The sequence below is a fragment of the Setaria viridis genome, chromosome 7 (genome assembly GCF_005286985.2).
Source record: "Setaria viridis chromosome 7, Setaria_viridis_v4.0, whole genome shotgun sequence".
Classification (NCBI taxonomy): Eukaryota; Viridiplantae; Streptophyta; class Magnoliopsida; order Poales; family Poaceae; genus Setaria; species Setaria viridis.
In genome coordinates this window covers 16,030,508-16,050,876 of record NC_048269.2, presented here as the reverse complement: position 1 = coordinate 16,050,876, position 20,369 = coordinate 16,030,508, and the positions used below count along the sequence as shown (strand labels likewise).

The window sequence follows — 20,369 nt, the reverse complement described above, 5'->3', positions numbered from 1 at the left end:
GCATGCTATTTTGGTGATATTTTACAGGCTATGCAAGGTTGTATCCGGTTCAGAACAACCTCGCTTGAATATGAGGATCAGATGAGAATCATGTTTAAATCTGTCATTGTTACAAATGAAACTTCATATGTTCCAAGTGGTGATGGAAACGTTGATGTTGATGAACATGATGATGCTGATGCTGGGGGCAACAGTGATAGGGAGGCACATAAGGCCCCATCCAGTTCTGAGCGGAGGGCTCCAAAAAGGCCAGCTCCTAGTTCCCCTAAAGGAAAGAAGAAGACGACTTTTAGAGACCAGGGCATGAAGCGTTTGGTCGATGCATATGAGTTGAAAGCTCAAAGTAGTAAACATTCAGCTACTTCACAAGTTATTGATCATGTTAGAGATGAGATTGGAAGTATGTTGGATCAAGTCATCAAGGATGGGGCTGAGGAGAGGAGTGATGAACACTTCTATGCCACACAACTTCTTCAAAAAAAGGAGAATCGTGATGTGTTCATTACATTGAAGACACTGAATGGGAGGTTGAATTGGCTGAGGAGGGCTTGGGAGATAAGGAAGAAGCACTAGGGTCTTGCATTAGTGTGCCATTTCTCTTTCATTTCCCTTATGTTGTGTGAGACATAATTTCAATTTCCTAAGTATGCTGTGTGAGATTATGTACCTTCTATTAGTTGTATTGTAACAATAAAAATTTATCTGATGATTTGGTTAGTGCTTTTTGACAGGCTTGCATTTTTTTGATAAGTACCTCTAGTGCAACTAGTGAATGTGAAGGCAACAGTGACTCTGTTCATACCATGGATGTTGATGAATTTGATGATACTGATGATGATTACATAGTGGCAATGCTCGGTCTGGACTACATGGCATCATCTGGTATGAACAAGAAGAAGATTACTACTACGATAGCAAGGATGACTGGAATACAGTGGGTTGAGTTGCAACTATAAGATCCAGTGGAATGCTTTAACATGTTCAGAATGAGAAGGTCAGTTTTCTTAAGCCTTCATGACACCTTGGTGCAAAATTATGGATTGAGATCAAGTAGACAATTTTGTAGCAAGGAAGTACTAGGAATGTTTCTATGGGCTTGTGGTGCACCTCAATCTTTTAGGCAATGCAAGAATAATTTTCATCGCTCATTAGAAACTGTCAGTAGAAAATTTGAAGAGGTTCTTGAATCTATCATGAGATTAGCTGTTGACATTGTGAGGTCTAAGGATCCACAATTTTCTACTGTTCATTCTAAACTACAAGAAGCAAGTTTTTTGCCTCATTTCAAAGATTGCATAGGAGCAATAAGTGGTACCCATATACCTGTAACTGTGCCATTAGCTGATCAACCGAAATACATTGGCCGGCATGGGTATCCTTCACAAAATGTCATGGCGGTATGTGACTTTGATATGCGGTTCACATTTGCTGTCACTGGTTGGCTTGGTTCTGTCCATGATACTCGTGTATTATTAGACACGCTTCTCACATACAAGGAACAATTTTCACATCCTCCCAACGGTAAGAACGAGTTATGTTGCAATTTTTTTCTAGAGAATATTTGCTCATTGTGATATAACATATAGATATAACATGCAAGCAAGTATTATCCTGTTAACTCTGGATATCCTAATAGAAAAGGATTTCTTGCACCCTACAAGGGGCAAAGGTACCATGTTTCTGAATGGCAGCATGGTCAGCATCCGCTAGGATTGAAAGAAGTGTTTAATCATGCACATTCATCCCTTAGAAATGTGATTGAGCGATCATTTGGAGTTCTGAAGATGAAGTGGCGCATTCTCTTGAATTTGCCCAGTTATCCGGTTAACAAGCAGTTCAAAATTATAGTTGCTTGTATGGCCCTTCACAATTTCATTAGAGATAGTGCCGTACATGACGTGCATTTTTTTCTTGTATGGCCCTTCACAATTTCATTAGAGATAGTGCCGTACATGACGTGCATTTTGAACAGGATTTTGAGGAAGATGATGCTAATCCAACCCAACCTAGCACAGATGGTGGTGGTGGTGCTTTAGGAGATGACATGGATATGGGTGCATTGCGTGATGCTATTGTTGTCGCTATGGTTTTGTGATTCATTGTTGTACCCACGACAGATGTTTCCATACTAGACCGATCTATCATATGAATTTCATATTATTGTAATGTAATTTCTATTTAACAAACTCCAAAGTTATTGGAATTATTGTCTTCTCCTCAGATTCACAACAAAAATGAGTTATTATCAGCCTTCGGGGCATTCAGATCAATTTACCAACCAGGACAGATAATCGACACAAAATAATCAGGATTGCCAAACACCCTGCTTATTCAGACAGCAGATTCTCCAGACAACAAGCTTATCAGATAAGCTGCTTGCCAGATAAGCGAGTTTCAGAAAAGCGTATATAAATAGGGCCATAGGCTGGCGACCTAGGGTTACAAGTCGGTTTGAATCTAATCTACTTGGTTGTTACATGGAAAGCAATCTAAGTCAGATTACAATATGTATCCCGCAATATCCGAACTGATTTGAATCGTCTAGCCTCTTTGACTTGTGCTCCAAGTATCTTCATGTCCTTAGCCCGCACATTTTGGTCGGGCGGGCCAACTTATCAGGACTGACCAATATCCTGTTCGGTAGGGTCCCATGGTGTAACATCCGTAAAATTTACCAACCTAAAACACTCGCTAAAAATTGTTTTCAAAATCTTTTTACTGTTGAGCTCCCGAAAATCAAATCTTCTTGGTGATTTCGCCGTCCCGGCATCCACGCCGATCGCCATCATTTTTATCCTCCCCGCAAATTCCACCGCATGCTGGTCGACAAACCACCGCGCGTTCTCCGACCGCTTCCGCAATCTCCACCATCCACTCTTTCTTTTTCCTCTCTGCAAGTCCGGCCACGTGACGGTTAGAAGACCGCCGCGGCCGCTCCCGCAAAATCCATTGTCTCCCTCTCTATCTCTTTAACCTGTCAAACTGATTAAATTCTACCTTTTTGCTCCGACATTTTCCTTTTTACCTTAACCCCTTTTTCTTTTTTACCCTGTTCCCTTTTTCCTCTGTTTTTCTTCCTCCCTTTTTTCCTCTTTCTTTTTCCTCTACCTTCTTCCTTCTCTTTTATTTTTCCCTTTCTTCTTCCTTCCTCCTTCTTCTTTCTTCCTCCTCCTTTCTTCCTAGCGCCCAGCACCACCCTCCTGGCCGGCGCCAGCGCCTGCTACCCCCTGCACCCAGCCCCTCTCCCTGGCCTCTGCCGCGCGCACCCCGGGCCCCCCCTCCTCCATCGCCTCCTGCCACGCGCACGCCTGACGCCCCCCCTCTCTGGTGCCCCCTAAGGACCCTCCTGCCCGCGTAGCGCCACCTACCCATGCAGCGCGCCTGGCGCGCTGGCTCGCCACGACGCCACTCGCCCCCCCCCCACTAGCCAGCACGCCGCCCACCCTCCGGCAGCCTGCCCCGCCCGCTCCCTAACGCCGGCCCCTACTCCACCACCGTGCCGAGCCCCGCTGGCATCCCCTCCCATCGCCGGCCCCTACCCACACCGCCGATCGTCCTCCTTCCACCGGATATAATAGGAGGTGCCACCCTGACCTCCCTTGCCACTCATCTCCCCAGCTCACCGCCCCCTCTCCAAACCACCGCCGCCACCAGAGCGCCGCACGCTGCCGCCTCCCGTCCACCACCGGCCGCCCCCTTCCTAACACCAAATCCCCAAGGTAAGGGGCAAAATAGGTTCCCCTTACCCTCCTCCACCTTCCCCCGCCGCTCAATCTCGCCGTCGGCGAGCCATGGCCGGTCGCCCCCACCGGATTTCCCCTACTCTCTCCTCTCCAAGTCACGGTTCAAAGGAGGAAGAAGAAAACCCCCCAATTTTGATCTAACCCCCTACTTCTCTCTATTTGCAAAGTAACCCTCCCACCTCTCTCATACTCTTTCCACAGATCAGCCCCCCTACCTCCCAAAAGTATTTACAAATAGGTCCCTGGTTTCTCGCAGGTTAGTCCTAAGCCTTGTTTTAACCCCTAAATACACGGTTATCTCGTCATTTCATGCGCCAAACTTCCTCCAATTAACCCCAAATTCGACCATGTCATCCTCCAATATACTTTTGTCGAGTCATATCCAAATCTCATGAAAATACTCATTCGAAGCTCAACGGGTAAAATCTTATTTTCTTTTAATTATTGTGTGCCTGATTGTGGGTGATGTAGGTCGCGAAGTACCCGAGGAAGAGTTTGACCACGAGCTCGACCCCGAGGACCAGCACCGCGAGTAGGAACTCCCAGAAGGCTTTGAGGATGGCAAGTCCAATCTCACCCTTTAATGCATATTTATTCCTAGTTTTTTCAAACACAACCTATTGGTCTGTTTTATAAATTGCATATTGCTTTACCGCTGAAACATGGTTGGATAGCCACCCCTTGATTGCTATGATTATTCGTTGCTTGTCCTATGATTATCTCTAAATATGATTTGCTCTGTTTGGATGATAATTACTGGTAGGATGCTTATGATCTTGTTACTCTATTCAATCATGACTACAATGGTTTATTTAAAGAATAAATGTGTTAGTGATTTTCAAATGAGAAAATGAGTTTTCGGAAATAAAGGAAAGGAATACTTAGATGAGATGGATGGGTGTTTATTGTGTGAAATGCCAATAAGTTGGGCTCGTAGCTTTGTGGTTGAGCAAAGTTGGGAGATATCCATTTTGTCATGATTAAGGATCGAGTTGATGTGTCATCTTGCCTAACCCAACCATCGTGCAACCACTCGACCGTTGTATGCGGCAACGGCTTAGCATAAATCCCACTAGTTAGTCTGATAGTCATCAGGTGACCTGGTGAGCAACGGGAGACCATGGAGTGACTTAGGTCCCGGTTAAGACCTTGTTGGTAGGTCATTAACCCCTTGGTTGCTCCCGTGTTGGCTAGTCAGTCTTAGCTAAGGTGGGTAATGGCTTTGTTAGGATCTGCACCGGCACTAAGGTGATCGTGTTGCGGTACTCTACTTGTTGGAAAAGTGTACAACCTCTGCAGAGTTAAAATCTATCCGAGTAGCCGAGTCCACGGCATTGTACGAGTTACGACTTGGTCACATAACTAGTGATTGAAGATGGGTGATTTTTATGGCGTGTGTTGAATTTTGGGAGTGTCCGGCAGTTGTGCCGTGAGCTACTGCGGACGGGAAGTCCAGCAGCATTAAAATTTGGATCCTTTGTGTAGGATCAACCCCTCTTATTGATTTGGTTACCAAAGAAAATATTTTGTGAAAACCCTTTTGAAAATGAACCCCTGCATGTGTTGAAAAACCTAGCTTTATGGCAAATAAATCTTAGCATTATCCTTGATATATCCTGTGCATATTCTATTGTATCCCCCTCCGTGGATGGGTTTGGACTTGTTGAGTACTTTTGTACTCACCCTTGTTTTGTTGCTACAGAGGAAGACCCGGACTTCGTCGCCGAGGATTTTGAGCAGAAGGTCGCTTCCGCACCCAACGCTGCCTGTGTTGTTGGCTTTTGCAGAATGCTTCCGCTGCCGTGTAGTCCCGAGTGCTGTCTCTTGACAGTAGCTTGGCTCGCTGCTGTTATTTATTTGCTTATCATTTCGGCGTGGCTTTCACGCCCACTCCCTCGGGAGTTGTACGATATTTGAACTATCTATTGAATAAATATGTTATCAACCTCCTAGGACTGATATTTGTATCATATTTAGTCTTCGCTGATGTGGGGACACTTCACATGGGGTACCCATATCCCTCAAGCCCCCGAGCGATGTGTAGGTGAACAGGAACTTGAGGTCATCACAGCGAAGCTTGGAATGTGGTCGGCTGAAGCTGCAATGGCATCATGCTGACGGAGAGGCTGCGCAGTGCTAAAAAAAGAAAATTCAAACGAACGCAGATCCATACGCGTAGAGCGAAGTCGAGTGCCGAGTTGATGGATGTCGGGCATCCAGCAGGTCAAAGTGAAGGATCTGGAGGGTATGGCAAGACGCACTTCATAGGAGTAGCCCTCGAGCATTGAAGCGATTTGTATAATCGGTCCAATGGTTAAAAAGGAAGAAAGAATTGATCCCAGAAGCATGTCCTAGTGCTCGAGCATAAGGATGGGCGAAGCCACGGAGGCACGCTGACCTGAAGTAGGCATCCAGCCCCCCGAGTACGAGGACTGGCAGAGACACAGAGGCACGCCGACCTAAAATAGGCGTCCAGCCTTCAAGGACGAGGACTGGCGAAGGCGCGGAGGCAAGACAACCTAAAATAGGCGCCTAGCCCCTCAGGACAAGGACTGGTGGAGCCGCGGAGGCACGCCGACTTGAAGTAGGCGCCCAACCCCCGACCCTGGGAACCGGCTGAATCGCAGAAGTACGCCGAGTCGCTTCTCGCCCCGAGCCAGAGAGGTCAGTCGGGCAATGGAACGCACGCCGAGTCATTTGCGGCACCCAGCCCTCGAGCCTAGGAGCCGGACGAGTCGCAAAAGTACGCTGAATCACCTCCCGCCCCGAGCCAAAGAGGTCGGCCGGGTGACGGGAGGCATGCCGAGTCGTCTGTGGCGCCTAGCCCTCGAGCTTGGGAGCCGGACGAGTCGTGGAAGCATGTCGAGTCGCCTCCCACTTCGAGCCAGAGAGGTCGGCTGGGTGACGGGATGCACGCCGAGTAGTTTTTGAGCTTTAAAAGAACAATACAGACATTATGTAGCGTAGTGTAGATCATTTAATAATTGAACAACTCGGAAGTTTAATTCGTTGTGGAAGTAAATTTTTGCATGTTCTGCTCTTGTAGGCCATATAATTTCCCCGGATAGTTAGCCTATTACGTCTAAGCACTTAGCCCTGCTGACCATTGCTCACGAAGAGGACGGCTTATCTCAAGCTATAGCGTTGGGGCTGACCCGATGCGCGCATATAGGAGACACGCAGGATGAGTCAAGGTTTCACGGGTTTCACGGATTAAGGCGTGTTTAGTTTAGCAACCATTAAGAGAAGACGTACAAGCCGCAAAGCAGTTGGAACTGTGCGGAAAAGTATCAGCATAAGCTGGGGACCCGTGGGGTGTAGCCCCCGACCGCTTGTGTAGTGGATGGACCAAGCTGTACAAGTAGTCGGCGAAAGTCACGGAGACATGGAGGAGCCGAGGCGGTCGGCGACCCGTGGGGTGTAGCCCCCGACCGCCTGTGTAGTGGACGGACCAAGCTGTACAAGCAGTCGGTGAAAGTTACGGAGACATGGAGGAGCCAAGGCGGTCGGTGAAAGTCATGGAAACATGGAGCCGAGGCGTATGTAGATATACGAAAGCCGTAAAATATTTAATTGTAAATAAAACTAAGCTTGATTTGTGGTCGAGTTGGAAAACCCGCGTGTCCTCTCGCATTTAGGTTTAAGCCCTCGAGCATCATCTTGATCATCGTGCTCGGGTTAGCAGCTATCGATGAAACTAACCAGTCGGAACGCCGAGCGGTTTGACCATCAGTCGGGGCTCGTCGTCGGTTGGTTCTACCGGGTCTGAGCAGCTCTATCTCCTGCCACGCCGTATGCCAACTAGCAAGGTGGTGATGACATCGTTATCTTGCTTGGCCCGTCCGGGATGGGTCCCTTGAAAGTGCTTTGCTTCAGCATAGCAGATCAACAGATGCTCCTCATCAGGTATTTCCTCTGGTGCCTTGCAAAAGATTTGTCCAGGCATGCAAGTCTGATTCCGTATTGCAGATGCATGACGATCCATCTAACGAGGCCGGCCGACTTCCTCATGTGCGTAGTTGCCGGGGCTCACGATCCTGCCTCGCATGCGCTGCTGTCGGTGCAGATATATCGCTCCGCGCATGCACTTGCTGGAGCCAACGACGCTCACGCACCTATTAATGCCAGGCGACACTCGGGAAGAGAGAGCTCCAATGGATCAGAAAGATGAAATAATTTATGTATGATTAGCGATAGATCGATCTATAACTTATATTAAGAATGATTTTACCTGATCTTGGATCAGATGTCGATGAAAATGAAAACCAGGTGCGACGTGGGTGGGTGGGCGAGCGCGAGGGAGTCCTTCGTACTCTCAGGGAAGATGACACTAGGGCGGGATGCCATTGAGCTCGCTGGGGAGGATCTCGCAATCACCCCTACCTAGCACACCACCTGTCGGATTTAGTAGTTTGGTAGTCCACCAGATGGTTACCCAAGTGGTTGATTTGCAGGCAGAGAGGATCGCAAGACAAGAACTCGAAGGTGATCACGAGAACACAAGAGTTTAGACAGGTTCGGACCTCCGGAGAGTAATACCCTACGTCCTGTATCCTAGTGGTTCGTATTGCTTGAGAGTTGAGATTCCTTCAGGAGGCACCCTTGGCCGCCTTATATAGGCTAACAACCTAGGGTTATAAGTCAGTTTGAATCTACGGCCTGTTCGCTTCAGCTTATAAGCCGACTGAAAAGCTGAAACGGCTAATTTGTTGTGAGAGAAAAATACTGTTTGGTGGCTGATAAGCCAGCTGAATAAGCTGAAGCGAACAGGCCGCTAATCTACTTGATTGTTACATGGAAAGTAATCTGAGTCAAAATACAATGTGTATCCTGCAATATCCAGGCTGATTTGAATCGTCCGACCTCCTTAACTTATGCTCCAACTATCTTCATGTCCTTGGCCCGCACATTCTGGTTGGGCGGACCCACTTATCAGGACCGGCCAATATCCTGGTCAGTAGGGATCCATGGGGTACCCATATCCCTCAAACATATGCTGAACAAAAATTATAAAGCTAGACTATATTATCTTCATCGCAAATCCAATATATAATAGCATTCATGTAATCAATCCACATAAGTTTGCTCAAATCATAGGTCAAAGCCAAAGGCTTGATTATTGCACGTATTTTAGAATGCAATATCTTTATAAAAGGAGGCCGCATATGTTACAATACTTTTTCTTCCACTTAGTATATGTCAAATAATGGGAGGAATTGTACATTGGAAGGGAGAATGACCGAGGACGACGATGCTTAAATAGCAAAAACAACAAGTCTTTCTCGATGAAGATGATAGCCAATCGAGTGGTATGGCAGCTACTCATAAAGAGCGACACCAATGATCCATGATCCATATGGACAATAGATTAAAACACTAAACTGCATAAAATGGTTCAAAAATTAATTTACTAATGACCCCCTCCCCCCAACACACACGGTATGGCTTACTCTTTCAACCACCAATGCCAAGAACCTACCAATGAGTAATTACCATGATCATATCAAACAAACACAAGACAACAAAGGGGGAGGGAGGGCTTGGGTCCCTCAGCCCTGCACGGCTGCACCCACCATCAGCCTTGAGCAATGAAGAACTAGGGATAGAACACATGGAAGGATATCGAATGATCGATACAATTAAAAGCCAGCTAGGCTAATGTCACCGATTGCAAAGAAGTGAAAATACATAGGTTGTCGATGAAATATGTGTAGGCACCACTTTATATGTGGGGGTTGAGATTGAATCTTATTGCTAAGCCTTTTGGATTCTAAAGGCAACACGTCTAATGTAAAACCGAGTGGAAGATATGCAAATGGTTGGACAATAAATTTGGTACCTCGATTGTTTTAATATATTAATTTTTCTATTTAGTTTTATTTTTACTAGAATTGATAGGGTATATATAAAATCCATTCCACACGCGCATGTAGCTACTCCTACCCGTGTATCTGATGATATATGATGAATCAGACCGAACGAAAAGTATGTCCATGTAGTATGTGATGATACTAGACCATCTATGGTGGTATATATGTTGAGTATGTGATCATACATAGAGTATGTGGACATACTAATATTTATAGACTAGTAGTAAGGTACAATCAAAATATATTAAAAAACTAGGGGTGCTTTTGAAATTTTCATATAGTTCTTTTTGGAGTATCTTAGAACTAGTACGTGAACATACTCAAAGTGATAAATGAGTAGGTAGACATACGCACGGTGGTATACTGATGATGAGCTACACGCCCGTGTAGATAAAACTTGTCATATATATGTATGTGTATGTATGTATGTAATATACATACATACATACATACATACATACATACATACATACATACATACATACATATATATATACACACACGTGAAAACAGCAACACAACATAGCTATTTAATACTCCCTCCGTCCCAAATTATAGGTCGTTTTGACTTTATTAGATTCATAAACTTTGTTATGTACTTAGATATACCCTATGTCTAGATGCATAATAATATCTATGTATCTATAAAAGCTAAAATGACCTATAATTTGGAACGGAGGGAGTACAATCAGTTATTTCTAGAGTTGGTTACGGACCTTTTCTAAAAAAAATAGAAGCTCTTGAAATAATAAATAGGAGTTACAAAGGAACTATTGGGATCTAACTCTAGCCATATGTGCCTCCCACAAAATTCAACGTGATAATATTAAGCCTTCCACCACAAGTTGATCCATATTAGCTAGCGAATATTTGAGTCCACTGGTCTCTTTGTTGTGTACGTTTGAAAGTTCTATTGAAAAAATATTTAGGTGGGAAAAATTATACAAATAAGAAAAAATTATACATATGAAAACAAACTATAAGAACTCATGAAATAAAAATTTATGTATATACACATTTGAACTAAAAAATTATACATATGGAATAAATTATGCAAAAATCAATTTGTAAAATCAAAAAGGAAAAATTATACACTTGAATAATGTTTTATACACCGAGAACGTTGTAAGGAAAATGGCCCTAGGTCATAATAATTTTGGTGATTAATGACAACATGGTCATTGGGACTAATGTGTTTACAAGATGTACCTTTGTAGGTATTTTATAGGTTCCAAGGATGAATTCCAAAGCTATCAAAATGAGAAGAAAAAGAAAGACTTAGAAGAATTCTATGGCATCTAAATGTCCGTAAAACTCTAAAGATGGTATTGAAGCCAAGACAAAGACACGCAAAGACTTGAAGTGAATCCTGCTAGAATTGTGCACCGACATAATCCACCGATTCATATGGCAGCCATTAGCAAAGCCATCGAATCAGTCGGTGACAGATGGAATAACAGCAGGGCCAAGGATGTGCATTGCGACCACCGACTCATTCAGTGGATAGTTTTTCTAGTTCCTTAGTATTACTTAAAAAAAACCTACTCAATCATTTAATAACCTTAGCCAACAATGGATCAACACCGAATCAGTCAGTGGGATCATCTCGGCTCACGATCGGCTCAAAATTGGCTATGGAAGTTTTGGAGTAAAATTGTGATCACGCCGATTCATACAGTGGGCATAGTGAACCAGGGCATCGAAAGAGTCGATGGTAGAGGACAAAGGAAGGCAACGGCTTAAGAGAGTCACCGATCCATTCAATGGCATTCAAAGCATGCCATCGAATCAGTCGGTGATGCAAGGGGCCCAGGCGTAAGTGGCTCAATGGCTACCTGGAGGCAGACCACCGACCAACTCATTCGATAGTGCATAGCTGGGACACCAAATCAATCGGTGATCAAAGATTCTATCACCGTCGGAGAAAGTGCTAGTTTTGGGGGTTGGCTCTATATATATCCCCATTGCTTGGCCATTTGAGGTGGGTTAGAGCTTGGAGAATCTCACATATATGCAAATGTCCTATCCACCAAAGTGCTAAAGAGAAGATTAAGGCAATTAGCATAAGAATTAGGCCTTGATTAGTGATAATTTAGGTCTATTAGCATATTGCTTTAGGGATTAGCCTAGAGTTAGGCGAGGTTTGCACACCTCCTTGTTAGCGAATGAGATGAGCCGAAAAGAACACTATGCTGCAATTAACTAGAAAAAATCATTTTGCCTAACAATTAGAGAAGTGGGATGAGGTGGTCGAAAGGACCAATGGGGATAGTTTCTAGATTTATGGGTAGCCTAGCCAAACTTTTTACTCGCTTTGGTTCGGGCAGTCTAATTTTTGGACGACTGGATGGAGGCTTTCTTCTGATCGACCCACTGTCACATGCATCCGGCATCCCCTCCTCCTCCGTTCTCAATAAAAAATATTTACAAATTTTTAACACAAAAATTTATGCGACAAAAGTTCATAGAAAAATATTCGCATGCAAAAGTTTGTGAACAAATTTTCATGAAACAAAACTAGAGGAAAAAGTTTGGAAAACAAACATCGGGGGGAAAGTTTTAAAAAAAAATTTAGAAAACTTTTAGGAAAGATGTTCTGAAAACAAAAAATTTTGAACAAAGTTTAGGAAAAAAGATTCGAGAAAAATCTATAAGCAAAATTTTAGACAAAAAAATTTGAAAATAAAAGAGAGAATCGGCCTAACGCTGGCGGCGCCAAGTGAGCTCGCCTCGGGGCTCCCGGTGGGGGAGCTCACCACGGTGGTCCGCGCGCTGCCACCCCTGGCAGGAGAGCATGCCCGGTCTTGGCGCCGCCGTTGCCGGCGGGAATGCTTGGCCCGGCTTGGTGCCGCCGCTCCTGGTGGGGAGTGGGGGTGGGAGGGGGGCTATAGGTTGGCCCAACTTGGGAGCCGTCTGTGCTCCCGACGTGGGGAGGGGGATCTCGGCGATGGCAAGCTATCCCGCCGGCTTACCTACTGCGAGCTCGCGTGGCTTGCACACCCCAGGCCGCAGTCGAGCAGCCGCGACGTGCACCTCTCTTGCCATCGCCAGAGCTCGGGTGCTCCATCCCCTCCACTGGATTTGAGAAGAGGAAGATGTGAGAATAGGAGAGGAAAGAGAATGAAAGAGAAGAAAATGGAGGAGGCAGAACCACAAACGATAAGGTCATCGTGGGGCCCACGTACATGGAAGGACGTGCGTGTTGGGATAAAAAGTCGACCGGTTGCAGGCGTGCTTACGACCATCCGCAGAATTAGCATTGGGTTTTGGTTTCACCTATTTTTCCGTAAAACGAGACTTATAGTATGAAATCATCTCACAAACTGAGGCAAAATGAATTAGAAGTCAAGCGCGGAAGGAATAGATCATTTAGCATCTCCAGCGGTCCCCAATAATTGATTTATGGGATATCCAATATCCATTTTAATGTTACGTGGGGGAGTTATTTTTGTAGTCTCTTAATATTTCCATCCCAATCCGACTACGGTACTGGGAGAGTCACAACTCTTCCTTTATTTAGAGAGAGTTATTGGGCTGTCCCATAATCATTGGAAAAAAGGAAAAAAAAAAGTAAACTCTTACAATATGATTGTTGATTGGAAATTGGAGAACCGCTGGAGATACTCTTACAATTGGGAGATACTCTCACAATAATGAACAGGTAAACAAAAATAGTTAGGAAACACATACTCCCTCTATCCCATGAAAAGCACAATTTTAGTATTTGAAAAAATTCCATAAAAGAATGTAATCCTAGAAAATAATTTAACTGTCTACCTAATAGGCGGTCAGATGTGAGTTGCACGCCAAAACTATACGTGGCCAGGCGCTGGAGTAGTGCATCCCCGCCGCACATCAATCGGTCTCCCACGATTCTCATCCCCCCGCTCCCAAAAAAACCCTAGACTCCCCGGCCGCCGCTCTCGTTCCCCTCCCTCCAGCTCGCGCCGTCCTCCCAAGCCCCCTCGCATCCTCCCGCCTGCGCGCCGCCGCCGAGCACCGATAAACGAGCAGCCATGGCGAATCGTAAGTGGCTCCCAAACCCTATCCTTTGCTCCGCTCTCCTCGGTCCGTCCGGTTCGCATCCCGTCTCGCTCTTTAACTCTGGGGTTTGGTTGGCTGGTCTGCAGCAGCGGCGCCGGGAGGAATGAAGTCGTTCCTGCAGGCTGTGTCTAAGGTCACCGAGGAGGCGCCGACGCCGCTGCGCGTCGTCCAGATGGAAGGCCTGGTGAGGATTGCTCCCGAACCCCTCTCCGGTTTGCTGTTTTCTCGTTCGATTTGGTTGTTAGAGCGCTGAGATTTAGGAGCTAGGATATGCTCGGGGGATGGATCTGGTTGTGTAGAGGAGTCGCTGTTTTGGGATGGAAATTAGGGGAAGCATCCCCTTCTATTCGGGGGTTAATGTAGTGTTACAGTTTGCTATGGATTGTATTCTGAACATGGTCTGCATGTTTTAATCGGCGATTACTAGATTGCCCGGTTACCTTTGAGTTGTTTCTTTTTGTAGGAATATATACGAAGTGAGTTTTAGCCATATTAGTAGTGCCTAAAACCTTAGCCCTCCATGGTGGGAAAACAAGTGAAACTTTTGTCTGATTTGTTGTGCTCTACAAGAGTACTGCGTTGTAGATCGATTAATCCACAATGTTAATGCCATCTGTTTTGAAAATATTCTCTTTCACAGTTTCACTTAATTGCCAGTATCGTTTAGCAGTTAAGCCTACTTCTAGATTTTTCTCATCTTGATGCCCATGGTCGAATCAGTATCGCTCCGTGTTTTTTGAAAATCTGTCTGCTTAGCCACTACTATTACACATATAAAAAAAGAGTTCTTTTTTTTTGTTGGAATGTATGCAAAATAAGTTTTAGCCATAGTAATATTGCCTAAAACCTTAGCCTCCCCTGGTAGGAAAACAAGTGAAATTCTTGTCTGATTTGTTGTATGCTAGAAGAGTACTGCAGTCGTAGAATCTGAATCAGTTAATCTACACAGGTAATGTCATCAGTTTGGCATTCTCCCTTACACAGCTTCACTTTATTGCCAGTACCATTTAGCACAACTGATGTAGTACAGTTCAGCCTACCTCAAGATTGTACTCATCCTGATGCCCGTGGTCAAATCATTTAGCTACATATCTTAATGAAATCTGTCTGCTTAGCCACTACTATTTGCGCATATAAAAAAAAGGTAAACTGGTGCAACACCATATTTGATATGTTTATTGTGATAGGTCACCACTGATCTGATGAACTGTATTATCTGGTGCCAAGCATTATTGTTGGCAAGGATATTTGCAAGGTTATTTGGACTGATGAACCAAAAATATTGATACGGTGAAGATATGTTTGTGCAAGTTAAATGAGTTAGTGCCCCTAGAGAAATTTTGCTGCCTCAGTGTATTAGAAAGTCCTACCTTATTTAAAAGAATGTTTCTTTCTGATCCTAATTTCACAAATATAGGGTAATTTGTACTCAGTCATGCTCTTTAGCTATTTTGCTCTTTGGCTCTTTTGCACAGGCCGTACTGAAGATCATTAAGCACTGTGAAGAGTTTGCACCTGCTCTGGTCACAGGTCAACTGCTTGGTTTGGATGTTGGCAGTGTTCTGGAAGTGACCAACTGTTTCCCCTTCCCTGTGAGTCTTTACCATTCTTAGCACATGTGTATTCTTCTGGGACGTTCTTCCTGGTCAGTTATGGTTTATTTTCATAGGCTAATGATTTCCTTACTATTTTCACTGCAGATCAGAGAGGATGATGATGAAGCAGATGCTGATGGTGCAAATTACCAGCTTGAGATGATGAGGTGCTTGAGGGAAGTTAATGTTGACAATAATACTATTGGATGGTAAGCTAAGCTATTTCATTTTCAAATAATACCATATAGATACTCAGTTAATTGAGAATTAGTCAGTTGTGTACTTGTGTATTGAGTTATCTGACATGCACATTGACAAGAAATGCATACTTGGCATATGATTGTGTACTTGCACAACTAAGCAGCTTATGAGTATATATGACTCTGATATGTTTGTCACTTTTTGCTGGTCTATAATTGATGAAAATCTTAGCTTTCTTGGCCATAAGAGTCTTTTGTAATTTCTTCTATTTCACTATTTGTTGGGTATGCTAGTGGAGCAATATGGGCATGTAGGAGGTAATGGCTTTAAACAAATTCGAGATACATTTTTCTGCGAAGGATATTGCCTTTAGGACTATATCCTGCTGAAAACAACAATATTGATTTTTTTTACTGAAATTCTGTTTATTTCATGGATGTTTCTTACCTAAATCAAGTTCTCTTAAGGGAAATTGTTGGAACCTTGTACTGGAATTGACACTATATTGTTATACTTATACGTTGGAAGCTGTAGTATGTGGAAAATTGCAAATTTGTTTGTGATTTGAGGGTTGTATCCAGGCTGCTGCCGCTGTTTATACTTTATTGAGGATCTGGCAATCGGCGTTGATACTTGATAGGTTTCTATACAGTGCACATGTGGTACATAGTACTTGCCACGTGCAAACAAATACAGATTCTGACAACTGTATGCTATCAAACTTGCTATACAAGTGTGACGTTGTTACTGCTCGTCCAGCATTTTAGGAGCTTTGCATTTTGTTTCAGATTACTATTGTGGTGGCTTCTAGTGCCAATCATTTGCAGTTCTTTTGATCCATGCTTACAGGTATCAGTCTTGCTTGCTTGGATCTTTTCAAACCGTGGAACTGATTGAAACATTTATGAACTACCAGGTACATGGCAGCAGCCTTTTTGCTGATATTTCCCAGCTTGAAAAATTCTATTTCATCCCTTGGTTTCATTCTTGATGGTTGATTGTAACTTGATGGCTTCTAATCTGAATAAAGATGTATGTTCCTACATGTTGCCATATCTAACCACTGTTTAGATTACAAGCGATTGACCAATCTTAGTTTTATTGTTTATAGAAGTGTCTGGCACTTCTCTCATGATAGCACAATAATGTTATACATCTTGTCTAGTTCAATTTAGCACCGATTGAGCTTTTTATGTTCATTTTCCACTTAGAATGTTTCTACACTCTGATTATCAGATGTCTTGTCTTCCTAACATAATCTTGGTTGTATATTTACATTCTGAACATTGCTTTTGCTTATTGCAGGAGAGTATCAGGAGATGTGTGTGCATTGTCTATGACCCATCTAGGTCTAGTCAAGGAGTGCTAGCTCTCAAAGCCCTGAAACTTACAGACTCATTTATGGATCTTTACCGTAACAATGGTTTAACTGGAGAGAAGTATGATCTGTTTTATCTGTAGCTCATAATTGTACTAGTGTATATACAAATGGCGTTATACAAATGACCTTTTATTGTTGCAGGTTAAGAGAGAAGAAATTGTCATGGGTTGATATTTTTGAGGAGATACCGGTACGCACTCTAATATTTTCCATTTTTTGCTATATGGACAAATTTAGTCTCCTTATGTGCTCTGTCTTTATCTGTCACAGATTAAAGTTTCCAACTCAGCACTTGTCAGTGCCTTCATGAAGGAGCTGGAACCTGAGTCACCTGTTACTCAGGTTCATAATTTTCTTACAAAAACTCTTGTGTGTCATTTTCCCTCTTATTCTCTTAAAAGCTATTTGAGTCATATTACTGTTTTTGTTAATTTCAGTGTGACTTCGACAGACTAAAATTGTCAACTGCTCCCTTTATGGAAAGGAACTTGGAATTTCTAATTGGGTGCATGGATGACCTTTCATCAGAGCAGAACAAGGTATTATTTTGTTTTTGACAAAATAACTTATCCATAATTTATCCAAGGCTTCATAATCTATTTGTTTTACTGAGTGTCTTTCTCAAAATTCAGTTCCAATATTATTACCGCAACGTCTCAAGACAGCAGTCACAGCAGGCGGCATGGCTTCAAAAGAGAAGGTAGGAAAAGGCCTACTCTGTAGTCAAAATATATACTTTAGCCTCATGCATTTATTTCATATCCTTTGTGGTTCTACCTTGGTAGTTTGAACTTTTAAGGAAGTTTTTAATAGTAGATTGTCTGCATGTCTATTGTTCATTCGCATTGACTCCTTATTTTGTGCTTGTACAGGCAAGAGAACATGGCGAGAAAAGCTGCTGGTGAGGAGCCATTGCCTGAAGAAGATCCATCCAATCCTATCTTCAAGCCCGTTCCTGAGCCATCACGATTGGAGGGCTATCTTGTTACCAATCAGATCTCTAGCTACTGCAACCATATCAACGGGTACAGATTCAATTACATTTATGCCTGTCTTTATTGAGCTCCAAATCCCTTGCATGTTTCAACTTTTAGTGAAATTATTATTAGATGTAGGAATCTTCTAGTTATTATGCTTTTCACAACCCCTTTTTTTCTTTCATTTACAGTCATGTTCGCAGTGTCATGATTGGATAATATTCCAATCAGTTAAAGTTCTAACAAAACTTGCTCTTCGCATCTCGTCCTGTTTCAGTAAAATAAATCCCTTGCTCTTGCAGTTTGATGTACCTATATAGTTAAATACTACTACCTCTGTTTCATAATAGTTGTCATTCTAGCTTTGTCCTTAGCCAAACATTTCTGTCTGACAATTAATATTCTAAAAATTATATAGTTTACCATCATAAGATTTATGCTTTTAGATTCAACATGAGATACTTTTATAATACAATTGTTTCATGTTGTTAAACTATGCGAATTTTTAGGAACTAATGGTCAAAGATAGAAATGTTGGACTTAGGACAAAGCTAGAACAACAAATATTGTGAAATGGAGGGAAGTGTTATCTTATACAAAGTTTAAAAATGCCACCTGCTTTTGTTGTCCAACTTACCTCACAACTTGCAATCCGCATTCTAAATCTGGTTAATACCTGCATGCACAAAATAGTGTGCCTAGTCCTTCAGTATTTGAAGAGCTAAATGTACTATGCTTGGTTTAATACGGAGTGATGGGTGTGGCGGTTGACTGAAAATCCAAAATCCGCACCACTGAACTGGAGTTTTATTCTATAGTTTATTTTGTATGCATGGCTATAAATTAAAAAATTATAATGAGTCAACGGATCGACCACTTGCCACTCCACTAGCTTGTAGTGTTGTATTTTTTTCTCCTCGCTTATGTTAATAGTATATTAAACTAACAAATGATATATTTTCCACTGAGAAGGGGGTTTGCACAGATAATTGTCCATTGAGATGTCTTTTGTCTATCCCTAAAACAGATGGTAAAATTTTCTTGTGCTTCATTGTGCACTCATTGGTTGTAACTTGCTGTCACAATGGCAGGGTTGCTGGTCAGAATTTCAACAGGCTATACCTGATGAAGGCCCTGCATGAGGACTAGAAGACTGGGCTATGAGTGGAAGCTGTTAGATTTAACTCGTGCTACTGCTTAAAATCACAATTTTGCGATGCATCTGACATGAGCTTGCCTGTCTTCTACTTCTGCATGTTTCTATGAGCGCCAGATGGTTAAGCTTCCATTGAGATGCACTTCCGCAATGTGTCTCGGTATTAGTTCTGAAATGAGCAGATTCATTACTATTTGTCAATGTAGTTTGCATTGCAGTTTCATCATCATCCCTTAATGCTTCAGTTTAGTTTCTGTAAGTCCTTTTGCAACTTGAGATTTTGTACCATGTTTACTTGTTAGCTTACAGCCTTTCAGGGGAGTAAGTTTACGCACCGTGAGTGCTCGCAGTCTGAGTGGCTATTAGCGTGTGTAGGCGCTTTTTAATGGACCAATTTGCGTTGATGGAGCCGCCGGCGCGTTGGCCTCTTTTCTTTTGTTTTTGCGAAAAGAAAGCAAACATTACGTCTAACTATTTAGAGAAGAAATCGAACTCAGTTAAATGAAAAGATCAAATGAATAAGCCGATCTGAAGTAATAAATAGATAAGTTGGCAATGGACTAGATAGCATGGACGACGACACTAATGTTAAACGCTACAAACCTCTGGATATAGCACTTAACATCCTAACTTTAACTTAGTTGATAAAGGAAAAATTCCATTTTACTCCTCTCTACTTTGCCCGCTTGAATAAAATTTTAGCTCAATTTTACTTACTGAACTATTTTATTTGTCCAATCTACCCCTAATTTGGTTCAATCTACCCTCTAATCTACCCTCTAATTAGATTTCTCTTTTTCTTCTTTGTGTATGAGTTGAATTTTGAGTTCAAATTTTACAAGCAGATACAAAACATGATGCCTTATGTTAAAAAGTTATACTAAGAATTTTGCACGATTATTTTCATATGTTAGGAATATTTAATATGAAATTGATCTTAGATATACAAAACTGTATGAAAAGTAATTATGAAAAATTTCTAATTTATTTTTTTAAAGTAAAGCATCATTTTATAAGTCTGCTGGCAAAATCTGAAATTTAAACTCAATTTGTACGCGAAGAAACAAAAAAGAGAAATCTAATTAGAGGTAGATTGGAGCAAATGAAATAGGTCGGGGGAGTAAAATGAGTCTAAATTTTACTTTGAGGGTTAAGTAGACAAAGTAAATAGGTGAGGTGAGTAAAATTAATTTCCGTTCAGTAAATATCAGCGCATGGTCAATGTTGAAACCACCTGATGAATCGTTTGGAACACTAATCATACAAACTAGTGGAATTCCCGGGACTTTGAGCGTTAATTCATAGCATTATTGATTAGAAACTAACAACAAAACTTTCTGTGGGGGTAAAGACAGTAGTGGTAGCAAAGCTCACGCGTTCAGTAAATTTCTATTGCAAATGC

General features: G+C 42.6%; 1 protein-coding gene across 1 annotated transcript; it reads left to right on the top strand.

The window, feature by feature from the left end:
* Positions 1 to 13,455: 13,455 nt before the first annotated feature.
* LOC117864473 (eukaryotic translation initiation factor 3 subunit H) lies at positions 13,456 to 19,316 on the top strand. Its single transcript, XM_034748589.1, has 12 exons — positions 13,456 to 13,639; positions 13,744 to 13,841; positions 15,133 to 15,249; positions 15,358 to 15,461; positions 16,303 to 16,369; positions 16,759 to 16,892; positions 16,976 to 17,024; positions 17,105 to 17,176; positions 17,272 to 17,373; positions 17,467 to 17,534; positions 17,707 to 17,859; positions 18,903 to 19,316. Exons 1-12 carry the CDS (start codon positions 13,630 to 13,632, stop codon positions 18,958 to 18,960), a joined length of 1,032 nt encoding a protein of 343 aa, XP_034604480.1. The 5' UTR covers positions 13,456 to 13,629; the 3' UTR covers positions 18,961 to 19,316.
* The last annotated feature ends 1,053 nt before the right edge of the window (positions 19,317 to 20,369 follow it).

Bases quoted from the DNA above. Each gene is read 5' to 3' on its own strand.
- LOC117864473 (XM_034748589.1), top strand. The intron at 16,893-16,975 runs GTATGATCTGTT...TTATTGTTGCAG, and splicing joins AATGGTTTAACTGGAGAGAA to GTTAAGAGAGAAGAAATTGT. The intron at 17,025-17,104 runs GTACGCACTCTA...TATCTGTCACAG, and splicing joins ATATTTTTGAGGAGATACCG to ATTAAAGTTTCCAACTCAGC.